The 26,145-nt window shown below is 42.0% G+C and overlaps 1 protein-coding gene across 3 annotated transcripts in view; it reads right to left on the bottom strand.

The window, feature by feature from the left end:
- Nucleotides 1-26,145, bottom strand: part of grm8a (glutamate receptor, metabotropic 8a) — a 327,721-nt gene that overhangs the window by 19,740 nt on the left and 281,836 nt on the right. For all 3 annotated transcript variants that reach the window (XM_050036012.1, XM_050036011.1, XM_050036013.1), the window contains exons 8-11: nucleotides 24,507-24,646; nucleotides 20,627-20,773; nucleotides 18,269-18,690; nucleotides 15,575-15,941 (exon numbers count right to left, since the gene is read on the bottom strand). In XM_050036012.1, coding sequence (XP_049891969.1) covers nucleotides 15,575-15,941; nucleotides 18,269-18,690; nucleotides 20,627-20,773; nucleotides 24,507-24,646 — 1,076 coding nt within the window. The remainder of the gene's footprint in view (nucleotides 1-15,574; nucleotides 15,942-18,268; nucleotides 18,691-20,626; nucleotides 20,774-24,506; nucleotides 24,647-26,145) is intronic.

Genomic DNA, 26,145 nt, shown 5'->3' on the forward strand with positions numbered 1-26,145 from the left:
CCACCGGGACCACAGTCACAGTCATAAATCTGTCTGACGACAGTGAGCCGCCACAATGTGTGTATATGTGTGCGCGCTGTGACAAGCAGGAAAAGATTTGTGTGGCAGGTACCGTAGATGTGTGTGTTCTTTATGTACTCCTGAGGACCAAACGCAATCATGGGGGGAGAAAAAAAAATGAGACATGTAACTCAAAGTGAGGCTATTTGCCATTCTTCACTGTGTAAAATGGCTATTTTGATTTTAGGACACATGGGTCTTCCTCTGGTCTAAGGTTAGACAGCAGTGTGTGTGTGTGTGTGTGTGTGTGTGTGTGTGTGTGTGTGTGTGTGTGTGTGAATGTCTGTGTGGGTGAGTGAGAGAGAGAGATGGGGAATGTGTCAGAGAGATAATGTGAATGGGAGGCCTTGAGAGACACAAAGTGCAGAGGTCTGTATGAATAGCAGCTTCAGCTGCTGAACCTACGGATTCATACTGTTCAGAACATGTCGCTCTGTCCTTCCTTTACGACAATGAAGAATTCAGTCTGTTTCAAAGATGCTGTACTGCATACCTTGTTTTACTCTGTATCTATAAATTAAGACCAAGGTGTTCATTTTCCATATCTAGGATTAGAGCTGGGTATCGGAAAGGCACAGACCAAATTACATCGGTCCTACCTGGTATCCAAAAGCTTTGAGGCAAACGGTGCCAAATTTCAGTCCTTGATGCCCGGGACAGCACGTGTTCATCATGGACCTCTTCTCTTTCATGTCAGCACCCATTAACAGGTTTGCAAAGCCACACAGCCCACGCAAGTGCATCTCAAGTGGGACCCAAGTGGGGCCCAAGCACAGCACAGCTGCATCTTGAAGAGATGCTCCTTGTCATCTTCAGTTTGAGATGTACCATTATGGTTACTGTCAAGCAAATGCTGTTTTCGCAGCCAATCCCTACCAGTGTTGTTTATCCAGCCAACGTGACTTGACTGACGAATCACAAAAAGCGTTCTGGTACACGCCGTCTATTCGCTTCTGCCTTAAAATGTGGAGAAAACAAAACCTATCCTACCTTAACCTGCATGCAACATGAGAAACATTTCAACATGCCTCCTAAGTATGACTGACGCTCACCCTATGAAATGCAGCCAATGTGCAACTGTTATGGATATACACACACTCAGGCTTTCATTTGCACAAAGTATTGGATAAAGTATCACTGTTGTGTCAGTATTATATTCAAGGTATGGGTATCATTATCTAAAATTTTCAAACGATCCCTATCTCTATCGAAGACTGGACAACAAATGATTTCTATAAAACTGTCAAATTTTAGGCAGAGAATTCCTTTGGGGTGGACAAAAATGCAGGGCCTGAATTTCAGTGCAGAACTGCGCATAATTTCATTGACTCCAACAAGCGGGAATAATACTTGTGCGGCAGACCCTATGCCCTAGCCTACGCCATTGTGAGCATTTATACTTGTGCGGTGGTGTGTCTGTGTCACTCTGCAGTTACACCTCCAAAACACTAGTCCACAGCGGGGTTTCTGTGAAGTGCTGTAAAGTTTAGTTGATTCAAAACACACATTAAACACACATTAAACATGGCTTAATAGCAACAATTCCAAACTTGACTACACAAATCAGCTTCACTATAACTCGCAGCGTTCACAGACAAAGCATTTGTCTTTATCTGGACACATTTTCCCCACAAATACAACATGCTAATGATTTAGCTCAAGCCTATGGCATTTTACATTGTATACATTAGCGAAGCAGCTAACAAACTTTTCCTCTACTCACAAAACCAGGCACAACAGCGACATTTAACAAAGGTGATGTTACAAAACTCAGCTCCATTACAACTCACAAGGTTCACTGACAAAACAACTGTCTTATACAAAACACGTTTTCCAAACAAATACAACATGCTAACGTTATTAGCACAAGCCTATGGCATTTTACATTGATACATTAGCCTAGCGATGAGCAGAGATTTCCTCTGCTCATATGAAGCCAGGATAAATCCCAAAGTATAAATCCCTGAAGGATGGATCACACACACAAGACTTAAAATGCTATTTTTGTGAAGGCTTTATTGTCTTCACAATTTGTTTCTTATCTGTGAAATTTAAGTAAATAAAAGTTTTGTTTCCACTGAGGGAAATGGTTTCAGCTCACAAGGGACGGCATCAATTCGACGCAGAGGTATAAATTCCGCCTTATAATGCAGGAAATTGACGCACACATATACAGTGATGTCTCGTAGTGTTCAGCCAATGTTTGCACTAATGAGTATCGTGGCCTGCAGGCAAACTGGCCAGAACATTGCATTAGACAGACTGACTCCGACTTCCGCCCCCCTGGACAACATACCTGGCGTGCTTTCTCCCCCTCTCTCTAGAGGGCTAAGAGCCCTCCTGCTGTTGCAGCATCTCTGGTAGCATACAGAGAAAGGTTTCAATGATGTCAATGGCAATGGTGAATGGTAGTGCCAGTGACGTCAACGTTTGCAACAGTAACCCTTAGGTTCCTCAGACAGGTAACGGTAATATTACTTCAAAGCAGCAGCAGTCCAAAGACACGTTGAGGCTAACTGGCTCAGAATATATTCAAAGCTCAGACTTAGTTATGGTGAAATGAGCTGCCCAATTTACAAAATGTCAGTGCTGCACCTTTTACTAGCTAATGTCACAAAACTTTAACTTTAAGTTGCGACTCAGATGGCATTTCTGATACAGCAGGGGAAGAACAGAGCATGAAGATAAGAGAGAAGAGGGAGCCACCAAAAGACAGACTAAGGACCAGTGGTGGAAGAAGTATTCAGATCTTTTACTTGAGTAAAGATGGCAATATGACAGGAACAACAGTATAGAAATACTTTGATGAAGTAAAAGCCCTGCATTCAAAATCAAACTTAAGTAAGAAAGGGATTACTCCTCATTTGAAGAATGACATTCAGGCCCGAGAACAGATAGTCTTGTATTTGCAAATCACAGATTTCAAAGCTGCAGTGATCTCTCCCATATCCATCTCTATTTCTCTCCTGCATGGGTGTAGAAACATAACTAGCAAACAAAAACCTGACTCAATAAGTCTCTGCGCAAGCAACTGATACACACATGACAACAATACCAAAAAACATGCATGCTGTGAAAAAAAGACACACACATGCACACACTCACGCATAAAACACAGTGAGTGGGTTTGTGGGTAGCAGCGGGGTGGTTGATTCTTCCTCTGTTGGAAGCAGGAGATAACAAGCTGACCATATTTAAGACATCTGGAGAACAGGAGAGGTGGCTCACGGGGAGAAAGAAAGGAAAGAGAGAAAAGAAAGAGGTACAGATAAAGGGGAAGGAGAAAAAAGAAAGATGGTCTTCTGTCCATGGTGTCAGGAAAAGGAATGATGAGGCAGACACAGAGAGAGATAGCTGGAGAGAGGATGTACCCCGTGGTTAAGGCTATACAACAAGCAGAGAGAGGCAGAGGGAAGCACACACGCACACACACACACACAGACACACACACACACAGACACAACCTTTCCCATTTCTGCAGGGTGCAGCAGAAGCTGTTTGGAGCCAGCAGCCTCTGCATGGTAGCATGACCTATTTCAAAACAATACTTCCCTCGTTGGTGATGGTTAAGAATCCCTCGCTCCCTCTTTTTTTTTTCTTTCTTTTTTTTGATTTCTCTCTCACATTCTTATTCTGTGTCTAGCTGTCTTCCCCGCATGTCCCCATCTCTTGCTGCAACTTTCCCTTTCAATTCTCATCTCTCCTCTTTGTGTTTCTCCTCCTCTCTTTCGCTGCCCGCTGTGACTCAGAGCCATGTTGAGTATTCAGAGGAGAGGAGTGTGAGGGACATGACGTGAGGAATGAGAGGAAGGGTGTTAAGATGAGGAGAAAGCAGAAATAGGAAAAAAAGGAGCGTGTGAGAAGAGGCTGTGGAAGGGACTGAACACATTTAAGTATATGAGAGGGGAAGAGAAGAAAGTGACACTGAGTGGGTGAGGACAGAGGATGAGGATGTGGCAGAATCTCAAGTCTGCATTTGTCAGCAAATGAACCACAAAGTAAATTCTAAATATACCAAGAGTATAATAAGACAACTGGATCTCCATGTTGCAGACTGTATGGTTTTTATTTAACCCGGAAGCCATGAAGGAATGTCAGATTTCATTAGGTGGAAGGTGATGCATTATAACCCTTGCTGTGTGAGCACAGGCTGTACCTTCTGACAGGCTCTATAGGCTTCACCTGGCTTGACTCTGACTACTCTGCTGATCTCACTGTACCACACAGAAAGATCCAGCCTGTCTCTCAGTCCATGCAAGCTTTTACAACTTGTAAAAACTTAACCAAGGGAGAGGCAAGTAGATCCAACTCCTCAGAGGATTAAAAAAAAGGAAAGGTTGAGCATCAAAGTTCAGTCCTGACCTCAAACCGAAGGTCAGCTCACCAGCTTTCAACCTCTTCACGGTGCACTGACTGCAAACCATGTAACAGCTTCAGATCTCTGCTGGAACACCCTAAAGACACGACCCCCCGGAGAGGAAAACTGGAGTTGTGTATGATGACATCGCATGCCACAACTCCAAGGAAAACTACATTGGTAAATGACCCTGGACAAGACACTCAATGAACGCCAGAAACAGACAACATCAGCTGTCTGTGAACACCAGACCAAAACCCTTACACAGCACAGACAGGGAAATGGATAAAAATCAGTCTCCAGCAGTCAGTGTGTGCATCTGATGGAGCAGATATACTTCTATTTTAATCAATGCAACTGTCTCCTGGGGTTGGGTACCAGAACTCATTGGGTAGGATACAACCATTACCTATTGGCGTGCTTAAGGTTGAAGAGACAGAGGGAGAGAGTGTGTATGTGTGATAGTGAGGCTACAGCAACCAGAGCAAAGAGTTTTAAGTTCAAGAAAAAAACATTCACTCACAAAATGACCATGCAGTGTTACCTTGAATTTGTTTAGAAATTTTTTTTTTTCTCAGACGCCTCCATGGAAAACAGCAAACATATTGATGTATTGATTGATTGGGGACCACGTCTAAGTACTGATAAGTCAGACACAGCATGAAAAGGAGGAGCTGGGGTGGAGGCGGGTTGCAAAGCGGCTTGCAGAGGAAGCAGCAACAGTCAGCAGGCCAGAAAAGTTTGAATAGGTCGCCCTGAATGAGATTCGCCAATTGGTTGCATAGAAAGGAATCATGTGATCTATCAACTCCCTTCCATCAATCAGCTGCTCCATCAGTTGATTGGACTGTTTGAGATCAGCTGATGTAGCTGGGATGTGAGCTGAACTTGACGTCACGTACTGCCTGAAATAATGCTATGCTCAATTTTTGCTGTTATTAATTATGTAGTCCCCAGTCAATCAATACAATAAATCATGCTTAGTATTATGTTATGAGGAGGCATGCCAGAAAAACAGTTTTATTTACGAATTCAAGGTGGCAGGGCATGACAACTTAAATTACAAATGGTCATTTTGTGGGTGAAGTATTCCTTTATGCAGCGGTGCATTTTGTGTACAGTTTAGGCTATTAGACAGTGAATAAATGCTACAACCCCTCAAGACCCAAGCCAAGTTCCCATGTCTTGCTTAACACCCGCTGACTGAAGTGAAGTGGGTTAGTCCTGAAATTAGTGAGCAAAGTTAGTCTCCCATTGGAACCTGAACCGAATCACTTAAGGTGGACCAACTATAACATACAATGGAGAAATGTCTGGCTGTTGCACATGCCAAGAGAGACTGTACCAGACAGCCAAAACACAGATGGCCTACACAATATTGTGCCTTAACACATCATGTGTAGACACTGATGGAGGACTGAAGCTGCTGCTGTTCTGCTGCTTCCATTATGCAGCCTGTGTAGACATTGTATAAGGCTGTGAGGTTAGGTTGACATTTCTGAAAAAAGCTAGTCCCTGGCCCTTTTTTTTTCTTCTGTCAAAGGCTAGACAACGTTTAAAAGACTCCCACAGAGATGCATTCTACCACACACCATGAAAAGAAGAACCAAAGCACACCTGAATGAGTACAGGCCCTCGTACAATTTAGACTGAAATGTTTTCACATAACCATTAAGCCACTGTCTCGACAGGAGTCTCATCACACGTCCCAATGCCATTAACAAATGAACAGCTGCCATGAGCAGAATATTCATCTACTTTGCACTCAATGATATTAAGGGTATCTTATGGAAATGCATGCGTTTTCCACTCACCCTCTGTTAAACTCTGACATTAATTGTATCTCATTATCTTATGGAAAGGTAATAGTCATATCTAATTTTGTACGGTAGATTTAAAGTTGCTGTTGCCTGGCACTGTTGACTTTTTGAAGTGCATTTATATCAGGGAATGTGAACCTGTTGGATTCTCTGCTAATCAGCACCTGACTATTCAAACCCACACCTGTTAGCAATCAAAGAAATCAAGAAGCAACATGTGAAACAAGTAGTTTCGCTCCTTTTTTGTGTCCTGGTGTGCACTGGAACTTTTTATTTTTTTGGGTTTAACCTGCAGCAGCGGATACTAGGAGAGAAGAACTCCTATACACATGAACTTACTGTACACAGTAACGTAGTGTATGCAGTTCAGTGCAGCCAGGAATGCACAGATTTGTACATCGGGGAAACAAATCAACCACTCTACAGTACATGCGCATGGCACAACACAGGAGAGCCAGCTCGTCAGGTCAAGACTCAGCTGTTCATTTACACCTAAAGGAGAAAGGACACTCCTTCGAGGACAGCAATGTTCACGTCTTGGCCATGGGGGACACTGATGGTTTGAAAGAGGTGTGAAAGAAGCCGTCTACGTCAAACTGGAACAACCATTGTTCAATCTGGAAATCCATCGGTTTAAAAAAAAAACAAACAAAAAAAAACAAAAAACTTTTTTTCCCCCCTTCCTTTAACTCTGGAGGCACAGCCCGGAGGTTTTCGACTAACGGAAGTGCAGGGGCCTCGGCGATCGCTCACGCCCTTCACTTCCGGCGGTGCCCCCAGGGAATCGCTGTGTTGTTTACAAATACTTCGGGTAGAAAACCAGCAGAGTTTAGCTATATATCACATTTTTCACGTCACTATATCACCGTGTAGACTAATCTGATGTTTGTTAAGTCTATAAACACAATGATTGAACAAATGTCACTACTTCTGTGTGCACGTTTTGTAATTAATGACATGGTTATCGTAGATTAGCTGGGCTAACCGTTAGCTGTTAGCCCCGTTAGCGGTGTCTGTAATAACCATAGACTGTATAAACATAAGGTAATAACTCAATAAACGGTCCGTGAATAAAATATTTTTTCCAGCGGATATCTTAGATACAACATGATTGAGCTAGCAAAGCAGTTTTGTGTTGCTATGTGCAGTATTTATTCAGTTATGGGAAATCACGATGTCTAGAAAGCATCAGTGGCTGCAGCTGACAGGGACAGTTAGCAAAGCTAACATCAGGACGTCATCTGTTAAAAGCCTCCCGTTGTCGGATACTACTCCAGTTAGCTCAATCATGTTGTAACTCAGACATCCGCTGGAAAAAAAAAAAATTTCACGTTGACAAGACAGCGTTTTGGGTGGAGCGGTCGCTTTGAACGCGGAGCTTGCTGTTTCTGTAGGTACACATTTTGGGGACACCTGACCGTCTCGGCCACGCCCCCTCCATTGTGATTGGCTAAAGCGCAGCATCATTCAAACTCAAAGCCAAAGGAGCCTCTTGGATAAGAGGTGCAACGTCTTCAAGAAACTTAAGTTGCCTACAATATAGCACTTAAGATTACCATGACCTGGATGACTGAGAATCTTCCCCCACATCCCGTTCACAGGGTACCCATTTTTTTGAGCTGCCATGAGCATCGAAAGTAGCTGTACAATTCTGCATACATTTCTCAGGTATCCAATCGCATATTAACTCAGTGTAACATACTGCATACTAAATAATCACTCTATATATACTGCATACTGCCTACTAAATTAATGTTTAAGTATGGCATTATCAGCAGACTATTCACTTTGAAGCACTAGATAGGAAAGCAATACGTCTACGATCATAAGTGCATCCACAGCAATGGTTTGCTGTTTAGAAATAACCATAGGAATATGGAAATAACAGACCATAGGCTGTAATTGACCAATCAGAATTGAGCATTCAACAAGGTCTTGTAAGAATTAATTGTTAATTTAATTTAATTTAATTTACACTACGTTATATATGGGAGCTCTCAGACTTTTCCTCTTAACTGTACCTCAATGTCACTTGCCACCATTCTTGATTACTTTACTGGTTGCTCGGGTTAGGTGGTTGGACAAAGAAATTGCTGATTGGCCAAGTACTTCACCATTTCTTTTTGTTGTTTTCTGACACATCGCATACACATCTGCACAAATATATCAGCAATCGCCAGTTGTTGGGCTGATGTCGTCCAGTTGGAAGGTTTCCATACCCTGTAAGCTCACGTCTCATACTCAAAAATTCTCCCTAATCTAGTATACATCAGGGCATTTCTCGTGTACACAAAATCCACATACCATGCGGTTGGAACACACTACTTACTCCATTAAAGTCATACTTACTATAAATAGTCTGATTATGTCAGTATGTGATTTCAGAGAGATCATTAATATGTGTTGCAGTACAGGGAAGCACTGATTGTACAAAAACAAATACAGCCGTTTTAATACCTAAACTGGGCTACAGATAATACTGATGAATGATTAGGCGCAGCATGATGGCCATTTGATGACAAATTTAATCATAATGTGAGTCATGTTGTCATCTAACCTCCAACTAACTTCACCGTAGCCCCTTCCCCTTCCAACCATTCGGAAACCAAACCTATGCCCTTGGTAGAGCTCTCCTCATTAAAGCCCCATCAGCGAGTCACATCATTACCTGTTTATTCCTTTCACTCGTCTCTCTCCTCCCTCTCCTCTGCTCTCTCTGTGAGCCAGCCAGCTGCCACACACTCCAGAGGATATTCCAATTAGAAACAACATACACAGACACACAAATGTGCACTGGTGGATATTCCAATTAAATACAACACACCACCAGACAAACACACACAAACGCCAATGCACAAGAAGTCGCTGGTGGACATTCTAATTAGCTGAACAAACATGGCACGGGTGCTGCTCAACCCAACCGGTAAGAAAGGACGCTTCAGCACGTCAGATAACATACACACACGCGTTCAAGCACACACACATACACACACACAGATATACCCTTATAAAAGCATACAAACACACACACAAATGACTTCTGCTGTCACACATGAACACACCCTAAAGGTGCCATTACACATCGCCATCTACAAACACAGAACAATCAGTGCAAGGTCATGGACTCACACGACATACAACTTAAAGATTAGAGAAGCTGCCATCTGTCATAAGGTCACCTGTCTGCAACCCATGACCAGATTAAATCTCTGTATGGGGAAAGTGAATCAAATGTCCTCCTAATGAGGTTATAGGGTTGTGACATATGATGGTATATAGTGTGTGATGGAGATGAGTCCATCAGTAGAACTTCAGCAATACTTAGAGAACCAGTCAAAAGTTTGGACACACTTTCCCATTAACCTGAATGAAAAAGTGGAGTTTGTGTTGGAGTTTTGTGTTTCTTGTTTCATGTTATTCATTCATGTTTAATCCGTTTCATGTTTTATTTTGTAAATTATCTCCTTATGCCTGGTTTTACTTCCTGTTTTTGTGTTGTACCGTCTGCTTTCTATCACACCTGTCTTCCTTCAGTCTTGTTAGTCCTTCCCTGTTCCCAGAGTCTTCCTGTCACACCTGTTCTGTATTAGTCTTGTTTGCGCCACCCTAGTGTTTCCAACCACACCCTTGTTGTAAGCCAATCCCCATTTCCCTGCTTTTGCCAGTGTCCTTCTACTCCAGCTGTCTTGTTCTTGTGAAAAGTTTTCTGTGTATACATATATACCTGTGTGTTTCCCTTTGTTCAGTTCATCTGTGTTCATGGTGTCGTTCCTTGCTCTGTTTCCTGCCTGGCCTGTTATATTCAATTACAGCAGTCTGGTAAATTCAGAAAATTACATCACTTCACTGTAGTGCAGCCTTTAAAACCAGGAAAAGACAACACTATCCATACTCTAAGGTAATACCTACTCCTATATCTACAGAGCCCCTTCAGTCAAGATATAAGAGTAGGTATTACCTTAGAGTATGGATAGTGTTGTCTTTTCCTGGTTTTAAAAGGAAAAGACAACACCTCCATACTTTAAGGTAATACCTACTCTTATATCTATAGAGCCCCTTCAGTCAAGATATAAGAGTAGGTATTACCTTAGAGTATGGATAGTGTTGTCTTTTCCTGGTTTTAAAGGCTGCATTACAGTGAAGTGAGCCTCTACAGAGCCCCTTCAGTCAAGATGATTTTTCTTGTGCGCACAAGTTGTTGGGTTGGGAGAGAGTTCTTGCCTCAGGGAGTTTAAGTATCTCGGGGTCTTGTTCACGATTGAGGGTAGAATGGAGCGTGAGATGGATTGGTGGTTTGGTGTAGTGTCTGCAGTGATGAAGGCTTTGCGCTAGTCCGTCATAGAGAAGAGGGAGCTGAGTTCAAAGGCAAAGCTTTCAATTTACTGGTCAATCTACGTCCCAACTCTCACCTATGGTCATGAGCTCTGAGTAGTGACCGAAAGAATGAGATCGAGGATACAAGCGGACAGAAAGATTTTTCTCAGTGGGGTGGCTGGGCTCAGCCTTAGAGATACGGTGAGGAGCTCAGACATCCGGAGGGAGCTCGGGGTAGAGCCGCTGCTCCTTCGCATCAAAAGGGGTCAGTTGAGGTGGTTCAGGCATCTGATCAGGATGCCTCCTGGGCGCCCCCAGTTAGAGGTGTTCCAGGCACGTCCCTCTGGCAGGAGGCCCTGGGGTAGACCCAGAACTCCCTGGAGGGATTACATATCTTATCTGGCCTGGGAACACCTTGGGGTCCCCCAGGAGGAGCTGGAAAGCATTGCTGGGGAGAGGGACGTCTGGAGTGCTTTGCTTGGCTTGCTGCCCCCGCAACCCGGCCCCAGATAAGCGGATGAAAATGGATGGCACAAGTTATCTTGTGGAAACAAACTTCTGCACACAAAATAAAAATAGCAACTTTCTGGATTTTAGGGCCTCCATATCCTATCGATATATTGCCCAGCCCTGCTATATAGGAAACAGTGGCCAGATTCTTATGTGACTGGAAATCTAGCTGGCTCGCAAGGTAACAGGATTAAAAGAAAATAATGAATGAGATTAAGTAGTGTATAGTTATTTTAAACAATTTCTTAACTGAATTTACAGAACAACTCTTGTATCCTGAGATATAATGTAACCATACTCTAAATGATATATCTTTTGGCCATATCGTCCATACCTATTAGGTCATAATTACAATTATATGTGTCAAGTTTGATTTGCATGAATGTGGAGAAGTGAAAAGAAAGAAAGGAAAGAGACATAAATGCAGAAAGAAAAGAAAGAAAGCTCACAGAGTCATTTGAAACTTCCTGCATCAGTAACTACTTCAAAACTCCGAGGCTTCTTTAGGAGGGTAAAGAATGAGCGTGAGCAAAGGCAAAACACTATGAAACATCCAGCAAGAGCATGATTTCCCTGATGTGTGATTAGACTGGATCACTTTGATGTCAGCTTTTTGCCATGCGACAAAGGCGGGCACCCGCCTTGAAAGGAAAATGGGCTGAGACGCACGGAAATGGAGAAATGAAAATTGCCTGACTGACACTCCAAAACAGGGAGAGACTCTAAGAGCCGCCTCTTTTATTGGTGGAGTGGAAGAGAAGACTTGAACCCTCAATGGATGCAAGGTGTTTTGTGTTTATGTTGAAAAGGATGACACAGTTGGACTGACATTTTCGACTGTGTATATGGACTCACAGGAACTCTTGAGACTACACTTTGTTTTGGAGCTGTGCCTTGATTTGATTCATTACTTCTCATCAACAGCTCAATGTTTCTGATTTGTATCTCTGCAGCCTATGTGTATGTTCATGTGCTTATTGTGGGACACCTGTGATATACAGTGCTATCTATGTGTTCATCACCATACCTCTGCATCTTTTTACTGCTTATCTACTTGCTATATGTGTGCAATTGAAGTAGAGCAAGGGTTAAGCCTTGTGATGAACAATCTGCGACATCTGCAAATAATGAAATGCCCTGAATCTCAATGGAAGTGTTTTATTGTTAAACGTAGAAGAGACACACTATCAAGAAATTGAATCAATAAACCACATGAAAGTAAACACAATGGTTTATTGTGTGTGTGTGTGTGTGTGTACTGTACTGTTATGAATCAGATTAGCCGTTTGAGTGTTTGTGCTTCCTGAACCATCTGATCCTAAACTGATATGGTGTAAGGACACCTCTTACAAGCTGTCACAAAACCAGTCAATCATTTACCGGTCACTGTTTCCCTAAAGCAGTGGCTTCTGGTTACAACCCCCTAAAAAATCAAGTGATAGCTACTTGTGATCCCTGGTCACTGGTAAAGGCCTTAGTGTGAACATGGGCAATAAGCAGTTAAACCAAAAAGTGATTTTTCCCACTTGGATAGTTTAATTTGAAGGACTTTTAGAGGCCTGAGGAGGTGCAAACATCGAGCATTTCAACACAAAAAGGCAACAGGAAAGCATTTTCTTTCCTTCTTTCTTTCTTTCTTTCTTATTATTTTGTGACCCCTTACATACATCTTTGGACTTATTTAAGAAGGTCCCATAAGCGCTGACTGTCGACCAGATATTAAAACATTACTTACCGTTTCAAGTCGCATCACTGTCATAATTTAGATGTTGGTCGTTTTTAAATCTTTGTTATCAGAGAAACCAGCTAAGATATCCCTAAAAGCAGCTCAGTTCACAGTCCCATGTGAGCCGAATAGCATCAGAGACACTGATTTTAAATGTGAAACTGCTTTATTCAGTATTTTACGAGGATCCGAGGAATGGATCGGGACATCCTCCTCCTCATCCTCCTTTAGTGTAATGCCGCCTCTGACAGTATCAACCACAATCTTTTACTTAGCTGTCTTGAGAAATTGTTTGGTTTCACTATTATATCACTGAAAGGAAAGTTAATGTCAGAATTGGGGAACAAATATTGGAAACAACTACTGCTGACTACGGTTTGTCCCAAGGCAGTGACATCTGTTGTTCTCAATTTAGATGCTGCCACTGGGATCCATCATCCGTGAGACTGAAGTCAGTTTCCGCAGCTATGCTGACGACACACAGCTATATGTGTCCGTGAGGCCAATATTCTTAATTGACTGTGTGTGTCATCTATGAATGGATGAGCCAGAACTTTCTTAAGTCAAATTAAGATAAAACTGAGATCCTCCTAGTTGGCCCAAAAATAAGAGGGATCCAGCTCTCACTAAACTGAGACATCTGGCCACACAGACACATCCTAAAGTAAGAAATCTCAGTGTCATTTTAGATTCTGATCTCCATCTTAAAGCCCATTTGAATTCATTAACTTAAACCGCATTTTATCGTTAACATAATATAGCAAAGGGTGAGACCTCTGCTGAGCCAGCAAGATGCTGAGAAGCTTGTTCATACTTTTGTTTCCAGCTGTCTTGACTATTGTAACGCTCTATACACTAGCCTACCTTGAGCAGCTCTGCAACATTATAGATCATTCAGAATGCCGCTGACCGGGTATTAACAAAAATTACAATGAAGACCATATAACTCCTGTTTTATGAAACTCCCAGTAGCTCCCAGTATCTTTTAAATTGATTTTAAAGTCCTACTATTAGTCTTTAAGGCACTTAATGGCCTCATCCCCTCATATATCACACTCCCTATGTTTTATGACCCTCCACAAACCCTGAGATCCTCCCCAGCTGGTCTTTAACTGTTCCCAACATCACCACAAAACCTTTGGGGATGCTTCTTTAAGCTATTACGCCCTGAAAAAATGGAACACTGCCTTTAAATATTAGACATGCTGGATCAGTGGACAGTTTTACTCAAAACTCAAAACGTATATTTTAATAAAGCCTGTGTCTGTTTTAATATTTTATGATTTTCTCTAATTTTTTATTAAATGTGTGCTGTATAGTTGTATGGTTTTCAACTTATCTCTTTGCTGTGTTTGTTTCTGCTACTGAATTTTAAAGCTCTTTGTGCTGCATCCTGTGCTTGAAAGGTGCTTTATAAATACAGTTCATTCATTCGTTGATTCATCCAATTCGACTCCCAGTAAAAACCTTGTCAATGATGAACACTAAAGGAATCTCAATCTAAAAAGAAGCTGAGCACCTAGAAACAAGCTGGGCTAACATTAGCAACACCTCAGCTAGCAGCCCTCCCTGACATCTGGCTGCCAAAGAGTGCTGGGGAACATTAAACAGCTGGACACTGTATGCACTTTTGGAAAACACTGGTCCCTGCGCCCATGTTCTCTCGATTTGTGTCTGTGCATGAGTTCATATGGGTGTGTAAAAACCAGTAATGACTGTATGTAGAAGCTGATAAAGCACAACTTAAAACATCCAATAAAACGTAATATACATGCAGATAAAGTATGGTACATCCATTATAAAACCATAATTCATGATGTGAAGCCTGAACCCTGGAAAAGCTGCCCACACACCCCCACACTCACACACCCTTACCTTGTAAAAGATTACATCTCATTCACATCATATAGCCATCAATAATTGACTAAAGGTAGGAGGAATAAGCTCTACAGTACAACCCTGTAAAAGCCTGGACCAAGGCATGGATCCAGTCAATCAGTCAGACAGAAAATCCTCTTGTACTCGCGGGGGATTGTCAGGAGATTTTGGACTCTAAGCCATTAGTATAGCTACAATTGAAAAACATATCTATCTCTCAGTGCCAAGAGATGCAGTTTTGATCTCCATAAGGTTGTCTGGGGAAGGGAGAAAGCAAACTCTTTTTTCTGTTTTTTGTTGTTTTGCCAAAGCGATGCATGTAAATGTATTTTAAAAAAGTGATTCCAAAACTTAATACTGCAAAATGGGCTCAGGAGAGTTTTGTCACGCTCACAGAAAGCCCTTAAACCGCACCATTGCAACCCACCTGTCAGTGAATTGTCATCTTATAAAAGATAATTCACACAAATATACATTGGTATCAAACAAATTCATCTAAATCCTTATGCACCCCTCTCTAAAAGCAAAATCCTGCACCCACCCACCCACACACCCACACCCACACCCACACACACACAAATTTACCCTGTAGTCATCTTTCCTGTAGACTGTGGTGTCTCGAGAAATTGCTTTAAATCCCAAACAGGTCATATACAGGGTAATCCAACAGATAAATGCGCATACTAGCACACGCGCACACACACACACACACACACACACACACCATGGTTTCATCCTCTTTACAGACTTAGAAATCCTGAAGATGATGGGGATGAAGTACAGAGATCTGCAATATACTCACACTCTCTGTAGACTGTAGTTCATAAAGAAAGTGTTAAGAACAGAAGTTAAAGTATGCAGGGTAGGTATGTAGTAGGAAAAAAAATGACATAAAACACACACACTTACCCTCTCTGCAGACTGTGACGTGCCAAAGAAGATGGGTATGAACGCCAGCCAGATGATGCAGGTGGTGTACATGGTAAATCCGATGGGCTTGGCCTCGTTGAAGGTCTCGGGCACACCTCGCGTCTTAATGGCGTAAACTGTGCACGTCACCATCAGCAGGATGGAGTAACCCAAGGAGCAGATGAGGGACAGGTCCGAGATGTCACATTTGAGGACCCCACGCGCCGACATGGGATCCTGGGTCCGCTGCTCGCCGTAGTCCACGACCGTGTGGGGAGGGTCCACCGCGAACCAGAGGAAGACACCCAGTAGCTGAACTGAGATGAGTGAGAAAGTGATGACGAGCTGGGAGGCAGGAGAGATGAACCTGTCGACGAGAGGAGAGGATTACAGATATGAGGAGGTGACGCAGCAACATAAGAGTCGCAAGTTTAAAAGGTAAAGTTTGGATTTTACGAAGGCGGGAGTACTGCCACGCAATCTGAGCAATGCACTGCTGTGGATGAGGGCAACAAAATGTATCAGTTTAAGTGTATATCCCTAAGTGCATGCTATGTTTAAAATACTTCCACCGCTTCACCTTGCCATCACACAGCCCTCTCTGATGGGGAGCTGAAGCCTTTATCTATGCTCTCTTTCAAGCCACCAGATCCCTTTGACAGAAACAGTAATTTTACCTCTCAGAACACTGGAGTTGCTGGTCTACTGCTGCCTCGATTGGTTAGTTTGTGTTACTGTGTGACTTTGATGTTCTGAGTTAGTTTAGATTCACCAACGTCACACAATGACACAAACAAACTGATCGAGGCGGTGGTAGACCAGCAGCTCCCTTGTTCTGCAAGGTAAGATTATTGTTTTTCTCAAAGAAGTCTGGTGGCTTAGAGGACAGCATAGATGGACAGAAAGGGCTGTTGATGGCAAGGTTAAGTAAAATATTTTATCTGTGTGGTACACTTAAAAAGACCACCATCTATTGTAGATAATACATTGACTATAGAAGTACCACCTGCACAGTGGTAAGCATTGCTGTCTCCCAGCAAGAGGTCTCCTGGTTTGAACTCAGGGTAGGAGGGTGTGGTGGCGACCTTGAATAGAACGGGCCTTCTATGCTGAGTTTGTATGCTCTTCCCATGTCAGTGTGAGTTTTTCCGGGTTCTCCACATGTCGAAAGACAGGCTAGGTAAATTAGTGACTCTAAATTGCCCTTAGGTGTGTCTGTGTGTCCGTCTCTATGTGTCAGCCTTGCGATCATCTGGGACCTGTTGAGGGTGTACCCCGCCTCTCGCCCAATGTAAGCTACGAAATGCTCTAGCCCCACCGCAAACCCTAACAGGATAAGTTGTTATGGAAAATAAATGAATGTATGACGATCCTATCTATGGTGGGCACTTAAAAGACCACTATCTATTATAGATAATACACTGGATGAATAAATACCTCATACAACGATACTTAAAAAAAATCCTTTAAATTCTTTCTTTTATATCCCATGGTAATAAGGTTTGTACTCACAGCAATATGATTGCTGAAAAAATGTGTCTTTGATACATGGAGTGATTCAAATGTTGAGCACTTTAGTGCATTATGTGATATTCTATGAGATTAGATTTTTTCTTTAAGTCTTCAGCCATTAAAGTGTTTAGGAAATACATTTTAAAACTCACCATCAACCTGACAAGGTTGTTGTTCATGGAATCTCAATAGGTTTTCTACTCAACAGCAAAAATATATTATATTCCTTTAAATGCAGCCATACACTTGCACAAAACCCACCCTTAGAGTTGGAGGGAGATCAGGGAAAAGGTAATGATGCGATTTGAGACAATAATGAAAAACACGGGCAGTGAGGAGCAGCTTAACATACAGCACTAAAAAGAGGAAATGTGAATATCATCTTGGTTGCCAGAGAGACAAAAACGGGGACAAATAATACCCCAAAACAAAAAGCTATATTTTCACTCACACCTGTAGTGAAGAAACAACCTGCTCCTTCAAGCTGCCAAGCTCAAAGGATTGCTCGGTGCCTGGCTACCTGGAGGCACAACACACACTGGAACCCGAAAAGAGCCTCAAAATCCTCTTTGCAGAAAATCGTTGTATGTAAACCTCCTCACTCTGCATCTCATCGTGCATTTACCTCAATCTTCTTTCTGTTTTTGTTCAGAGTTTTTACTGTAATTTGCTGGTTTGCCGACATATTTAAAGACACTCACAAACAACTCAAAAAACAACAAAATAATTTGTCCAGTCTTTCTTGGAATTTGGAAAATCCTAATTAGCATAAAAACTCGTTATATGTATGAGTAATGGCGGCACAATAACAAAAGGCATGCAGATGGATGGTGCTGAAAGAAAAACAGATGACCATCTGGGTAGCGGGGACATGAACCTGAGCGGTATTAAATACTGCATTAACATTTTAGCCACTCAGTTGATGCTCTCTTCCAGAGTCACTCACACTGAGTGCAAACAGTACAATAGGTGAGTGTGAGTTCATGACGCTCATAAATTATGGATGGGAAATAAATGATGAATAATGATGGCAAGCAGCTTAGTAAGGAAGAAGTGGAGGTTACATCTCTGAGTGCACAGACAAACACACTAACAGCGACCTTCGCTGCACTCATTCAAATCAACTAGTACCGAACACCCTGACAGAGAGTGTGTGTTGTGACAGACAGGTATAGTCTTCACCTGGGTGCTGTTACAGACTTCTTTCCTTGTTCAAAGATGCGGTGTATCCTGTTGGTCTTGGTGAGCAGCGCGGCGTAGCTGAAACACATCCCCAAGCCCAAGAAAATCCTCCTGAATGAACACACCACCACGTCTGGCGTCGCGATCATCAGGAACGTGATGGCGTAACAAAGGAAGATTCCCGTTAGCAGCACGTAGCTCATCTCCCGTCCCGAGGCTCGCACGATTGGCGTGTCGTTGTACCGGACGAATGTGACAATGACAAAAGAGGTGGCGATGATGCCCAACATGGAGATGAAGACGGGGACGACGGCCCAGGGGGAGTGCCACTCCAGCTTGATGATCGGGATGGGGACACAGCCGGTGCGGTTGGCATCAGGTCGCATCTCGTATGGACACAGCTCACATGTGAACTCTGATGCCTGGGGAGAGAAGGTTTGATACATTAAAGATTTTTTGTGGGCGTTAAATCTGTATACAGCTCCTACAGATATGTAAATACACCCAAATCCCCAATGCTTTCATCTAACCCAAACTCTCCACACAGATATGGTAAATCTGTATATAGCTCCCACACTTATACAAATACAGTGTAAATCTCCACTGCTTTTATACAAAAAAATCTCAAAAGATGATTCATTTAGCGAGCAGCTGAGGCTGAGCGATTGTGTGTCATCTACCTCTGTAAACTGACTTGATAATGAGAAAGACGGCACACATTTTACCCATTTTTGTACACTTGCTCTACACTTCACTTGCTTGTTTTTGTCATGCTCGTATGCCATTTCCCACTCCACTAAAAACCCAAATCTACGGTAAATGTGTCAGCAGATTATTGATTTTACAGCAAATGCATGTATCTGCAAAATTAGTATTGATCACCTGCTCTGACAAGCATCGCCAGCTGCTGTTATGGCTGATATTTTCTCCTTCCTTTATTGCTTCCTGAACGAGGGGGAACTCTTTGCACATATACTCGCTCGCTCGTGGATTTTTCCAACTTGATAAGAAGGACGATGCACTGCCAAATTGTCCCCAACCGTGATATAATTAACATAGGAGGTGTATCTTTATAATATGTGATCAGACCCTCTTCCCCTCACCTCAAATTATGTACTTCCATTTGCTATAATGGCATCTGTGGGGTTCTTCCTGCATATATAAATCCAAAATGGGCCATCTAAGTGGCTTTTTTTTTTGATTGCCTTAAAATGAGTTGAAACAAAAAGCCCTGATCACCACACAGGGGGACAGAACTCCACTGTAGTGCGAGGGTAAGCAGGCAACAGCTGTCAGAAAGCAGATGCATGCAGAGGCTGATACGTTCATAATGTCAAAGTGCTGTTATTGTAAACAAATCTTGTAGCTGATGCGTTGTTAAAGCCTTTCAACAAATGGGACTGATTGGGGCTTTGACTGTTAAGCAGGTGCAGGATGTGCTTCTGGAGGCTTTTACGTCCTAACAGTCAATTTAAAGAGGGACTTTTCTTCATGGTGTGACTTGGCACAAACAAGATGGACAGGGGGTGGAGCGCTTGCATTGGTGCAAAAAGTCAATTACAGGTTTTGTCTACGATTCTACTAAATCACATTGCCATTGACCTCATAAATGTACCACATTAGGTTTTCCACTTTCAAACAGATTTAACAGTATGTTATTTGCTAAATCCTCCATGATTGAGAGACAAAATTGAATAATGTTTTAGGTGTATTTTATTGCCTGCAACCTGTGAACCGTGTAATGCAAATATTAAGACAGCGTTCATTTCGGAGGGAAGTCTTCAGCAAAAGCTTTGGATTTAAAAACATAAATAGAAAAAAAATGGTTCACTGAATAAACGAAAATGTAGTAAGATACCATTTGCAAATTAACTTCAAGCCTTACAGTGGCGTGTTATGAGACTGCACAGTGATGATATGGCCATAAACAAACTGGCTTGAAGGTTTAGTTTGGATTTTTGGAGGCAGGGCTGTTTGCGGTACTTATCCATAGTCAGCGTAGGTAATTTCATCCCTTTACAGTACCTTGCTGTCCGAGAGCCTATTCCAATGGGGAACTGAAGCTGTCATATGGGTCTCTTTAAAGCCACCAGTCTCCTTTCACTAAAACAGTGATTTTACCTTGCAGGACACGAGAGTTGCTGGTCTGCTGCTGCCTCACTTCAAAAAAACCAAACTATTCCTTTCATTCTGGTGGTATGGTACGTTTAGCATTGTGTCTTTCAGCTATTGTGCTGCATACCATGAGCTAAACTACAGCGTAACATCCTGCTAAAAGTTCTCCATCAAAGGGGAATGGTTTACTTCCAACTGAGCCAACACAAAGTACTTGTGGTCTGTATTTCCCCAGAGATTTACCTGATAGTGGTATCCCTCACAGCGCTCACAGTGCCAGCAACACGGCACTCCTTTGACCACTTTCTTCCTTTCGCCCGCACGGCATGGGATGCTGCATACAGACGGTGGGAAAGATGGGTCACCTGTTTTCCAACGCATGGCCTCAACCTAGTGTAGAAAAGAAGGAGAGGATAAGAGAGGAGACAGAGAGACAATCAGACAAAGGTATTAGATCTGTCCCATATGGCAAATGCACATTTTGTTTGTTTTTGTCTTAAGTGCAACAGAACAAACTTGATATATCTGTGTGTTCATGTGGCAAAACAAAACTCCCCACCTTTTTGTGGGATATCATGCGACAAAAAGATTGGCAGCCATCTGCTGAAGCTGACATTACTTTGTGTTAACAGTCCTTTAACACTCAGTTTTCTCTGTACCTGCAGAAATTGCGTCTTCAGGGCAACTTGGAGAGCAATTAGCACAAGCAGATCCTCTGATCGCTTTCCTGAGAGCTGCCGGGCACAAAACTAACACCAGCGAGTCTGGAAGCCAGCAATCAGACCATAATCAGATCTGGCACAAATAGGCCATCTGTATTTCCTTCTGTGTGTGTGTGTCTGTGTGCATTTGTGCAAATGTTCTTCCATGTGTGCGTTTAGTTTGTTTGTGCTTGTGTCATGCTGGCATTTTAGTGAATCCCTGAGCTTTCCGTATGTCTGGTATGTGCGGGTTTAATTTGTCCTTATGTGTGTGAGTGTTTGTAATTATACCCAGTCCCTGAGGTTCATCCGTTGCCGACGGGTGCTGAGTAAAATGGAGCGTTACTGTTTTAAACAGGCACACAATGTACCAGTCCAACGAAAACTAGTTAGGAGGAAAAACTCATCAGGGACAGAGAGAGTGGACTTGATTTGATCATTGACACACATATAGAAACACTCACGCTTTCAGCATTTAAACACCAATACTGAGTTCCTGGCTGTTCACAACTCAGTGCTGCAAATATATCTGTCAAGAAAATAACTTAATGAGTGTAGAGGGTTTCAAAGTTTTGAAACAGTTTTTACTGGGTGCTGTTTTTTCCTGTTTATTCAGTGTTTTTACTCGTTCTTTAATCATAGCCTTAACGGTTCAGAATTTGCAGAATTTTTACATACCTTATTTTTGCAACAGTAACCATTAATTATGCAGCGCCCAAAACAACATAGACCCGGTCATGAACCTCTCTTCACTTAATTACTTAAATGACAATAATAGCTGTTCAGCCATGTAAGATTCTGCTTTAATTAAAAACATCAACCTAACTGCGTGTACATGTCCAAGTAGGCTACATACACTGATGAGCCCCAACATTAAAAAAAACCCACTGACAGCTGAAGTGAATAACACTGATCATCTCATTACAATGAAATGTTCTGCTGGGAAGCTTTAAATCCTGGCATTGACGTCGATGCCACTTGACACTTGAGCCGATCGAGCATCTTTGGGACGTGCTGGTACCCCACCTCACAGCCCAGAGGACTCAAAGGATCTGCTGCCAATGCAGCCCTGTCAATCAAACTCAACCTAGTAGAAATTGCACTAGCAATGTTTCATAGTTTAATTTGGTTCTAATACCCTCCTGCATTATATATTAGAAGTATACCTTCATGGATTTAGTGGAGCATTATTAATTCTGGGTCAAAAGCAAAGTTTCAACATTTTGCAGTTACATGGTCTGAGTGAAATGATAATATTGGAGAGTCTATATTCACCTCTCCAGCATATCTGATGTCTATTCCAAAGTGTTTCTGTTTTAAAAGGGTAATCTAATGTACTGCACCTGAATTTGGGGCACTACTACCCAACAACCTTTTTTTTTGCCAAATTTTCCACTTACAGTTTGTGCCATACTGCTCCTATGGGTGTACCCACATCTAAATTGGGTATAACTTATTCTGTATAGTATCTATAACATCTGTGCCTCGTGATGATGTGCCAGAAAAAAGACATCCTGTACATCTTAGATGGGATTGGATAGGACACACATATGGGGCAATGGTGGAAACTTCTATTTGTTACGGTTGAAAACATTATGGGCAATTGGTGGTGATCGTGTTTTATGGGTCCAGTTCAGAATTGAAAAAGTGGTACCATCCAAGGTGGCAAATTCTAGTTTGGTATTACAAAAAACTCTAACGCTAGATGATATTTCGACCCTTCTCAAGTGGCAGCTTTGTCACAGATATCAACAGTTACACCACAGAATGAAAAAGCCAAGGCATGTTTGAAGTTTGGTCTCATTAAAGGTTTCAGTCTGAGTGCTGATATGCATCATGGTTTTCATGGACGAACAAATTTGTTCGTGCAGAAAACTCAATGATAACATGCTTTATAACCTAATTTTACCAACTTTGGTTGGATTTAAAAAGGTAATTTTGGGGTACGGGTACCCCCTAACTGCACATATACATTCAGAACAGGTCATATCTGATGGTTATATGTGAAGGAACATCCTAAAAGCTAATATCTCAGAGCCAAGCCTGATCCAAGAAGGCACCACTGTAAATCGGACTTGGCTCTGGGGTATCAGCACGTCCCATAAATGCTCAATCACACTAAGATGTGGGGGATTCGGAGGCCAGAACGATGCCTTAAGCTCTTTGTCAGATTCTCCAGGCCATTCCAGTTTTGAGGTGTGGCATGGCGTATTGTCCTGCTGGAGTATCCACTGCCATAAGGTGAAGTGCAGTGAGGGGTGTTCTTGGTCTGCATGTGTTTGGGTGGGTGGTGGTGTGTGTCAAATGGCATCCACATACATGTCAGGACCCAAGGTTTCCCAGCAGGATATTGGATTGTAACAAGATAATCAATATTATTCACTTCACCTGTCAGTGGTTTTACTGTGGGCTGTTAAGTGTGGCTGACCGGGTTAAGTCCAACCAAACATTTACCATGAAAGTCACTGATTTGACTCAAACTTTGCCTGTCGCACTGAGCTGTCCACACTTTATACTGATGACCATTCAAACAGTATGTCGATCAGGAAAAGGTTCACCTGCTGCCATCACTATATCTGCCACAGTGCCTCCAAACCCAACTGGACTGTTAAACAAATCAAATCCATCTGTTAATTTGTCAACTGTCAAAGTGTCCAATCATGTGTGTCTTAACTATGTGTTATCCTACGTGTCGCTGCCGTCTCTCCCTCCCTCTCAGTCAGCCAGGCCGTCCATCAGGCAGAAAGCACTTTGTGGCTATTAGTCTTCTCATCTGTCATCTGGCCTTTCTAATGAAGTCCTGGGTGGATTCATAGCACCAAGCACAACGGCGCGCTCAGGAAGAGTGTGTGTCTGTGTGTGTGTGTGTGTGTGTGTGTGTCGAAGTCAGAGAATGAGAAACTAAGAGAAAAAAAACAACAATGGAATTCCAGCTTTCTTGTGCTTTGAGTTATGTGTTTTTGCGTGGATGTATACGACGCTCAGGTGTACGCTCCAGTTTCTGTGCCAGCATTCACAGATTGTTTATGTCTGTTTGTGAGTGACCTTGTGTGGGTGTGTGTCAGCGTGAGTATGTCCCTGCACAACACTCAGCATTCTGATAAGAAAAAGCCATACTTCCTTGTAAAAAAGCTCAATCCCAGCAAACTTTTGCATCTCAACGAAAGCAATATCTCAAACAAATCCAGCCCAGTGACAGGGGGATTCTGAATTCATGGCAGCTGCTTGAAGTGATGTTGAACTCTCATTCTGCCGAGGCATTTGGTCTATAATGCCTCAGAAGCTTTGATAAACCACTCGAATCAAAAAACATTCTGTAAAGGCATTTTTTCTTGATCACACAGAAATTGTTAGAACTATTGCAGATGGAGAAGAAGGTTGAACATGCAGCAAGCTGGAAACACGTGTGCATAAAATCTCACTTTGAGGTGTAGTTTATTGGTCCAGGAGCCAATGACTCTGTACTCTGCAGTAGACCTGTTGGTGATTTGGTACTGGAAGATATCGTATCTTCCTGGAGCGTCTCCGTTCTCATTGAAAACCACTGGCGTGCCGGCACTTCCTGTAACAAAGGCAGAAGATGTTGGAGAGATGGTCAACTCCAGTTACACTTTGATTGGTGCTCAGATGGTTCAATTTTTTTAATCATGAACTATTCATTTAAAAATAAAAAAGTTTCATAATATTTGGTGGGCACATCTTTTAAAATATTGGAAGATGTGTCCTCCTCAAGCTACATTTCCTCTGAAGAATGTATTGCCTTGTTAAGAGTTTACAAGATCTTTTGAAAGACAAAAGTAAACCTAAGCAGCACGATGACAAACACCACCAGGAACTTCTCAGATTTGGGAAAAAATACAGTTACATGTAACAAAATGTATGGACTACAGCTATCGGCCACTTATAAACTGCCGAAGTATTTATATTTATGTGTTGAAAGAGACCGTACCGTGCTTGAGGGAAATATAGAAAGGATAGAAACATTTACACAGTGTTAATTATACCAATATCTGATTAGAAATATACAGTTTGCTTAATATATGATATCTATACAGGCAACAGTCTTCTTATTGAGTCTTCTCAATACTTTCTTAGTACATGGCTCCATTCATCTTCCCTCTGATAATTCGGATTCTTCTGGTACCACAAGAAAAGAACCAGGCCTATACCATAATGCTTCCACCTCTGAACTTCACTAGAGTTTGGGTATTTTTCAGGTCATATGTAGAGCCAATTCTTCTCTAAACATGTCATCTTGTATTCAAACAGCTTGTTTGAAGTTTGCTACATGACTTTTGGAGAATTCTTTAAATGCTAGTGTGATCAGACGAGACAAAAAAATTACTTATACAATACCACACGTCATGTTTAGAAAAGAACTGGCTCCACATGACTCTAAAAATACCGAAACTACAGTGAAGTTGGCAGGTGCAAGCATCATGGTCCCTACCTCTTTCTTACATTTCTTCTTTTAACTCATATTATTTCAACAAATTCCCAAATTTATTTACAACTAATACACAACCATCCCCGGTCTCACCCAATTAAATAAATAAGTAATAAACCCAGTGTGTCTTGACATGTGTTGAATATATTGTGTAAATTGTATATTTTTCTTATTTTAATTTCTACTTATGTATATACTGTGTTGTACATTGTTGCATTACACACATATTTTTCTATTTATAAACCTTACATACTAGTTGTATAAGCTGTAATGTGGCATAAGGCACATCATTTTATATTTTCTACATGCTTTGTATTTTTACATACTTTGCACTTTATATTTGTTATTTCTACTTCAATATTTCCCTACACTTTACATCAGAGCAACTGTAACGTATCGCATCAATACAGTATTTCTGAAATCTGGTTTCTCTTTTCATGGTACCAACAGAATCCAAAATATCACAGGAAAGATGAATAGAGCCATGTACAGGAAAAAATGTTGAGAAGAATCTGTTGCCATCCACCAGGACGATACGGAGAAGGCACAGCTCGAACTTCCGGCAGGACAACGATTCAAAACATACTGCAAAGGAGACTTGTTGCTTCAAAGGA

This window comes from Epinephelus moara, chromosome 23 (assembly GCF_006386435.1).
Source record: "Epinephelus moara isolate mb chromosome 23, YSFRI_EMoa_1.0, whole genome shotgun sequence".
NCBI classification, from domain to species: Eukaryota; Metazoa; Chordata; class Actinopteri; order Perciformes; family Serranidae; genus Epinephelus; species Epinephelus moara.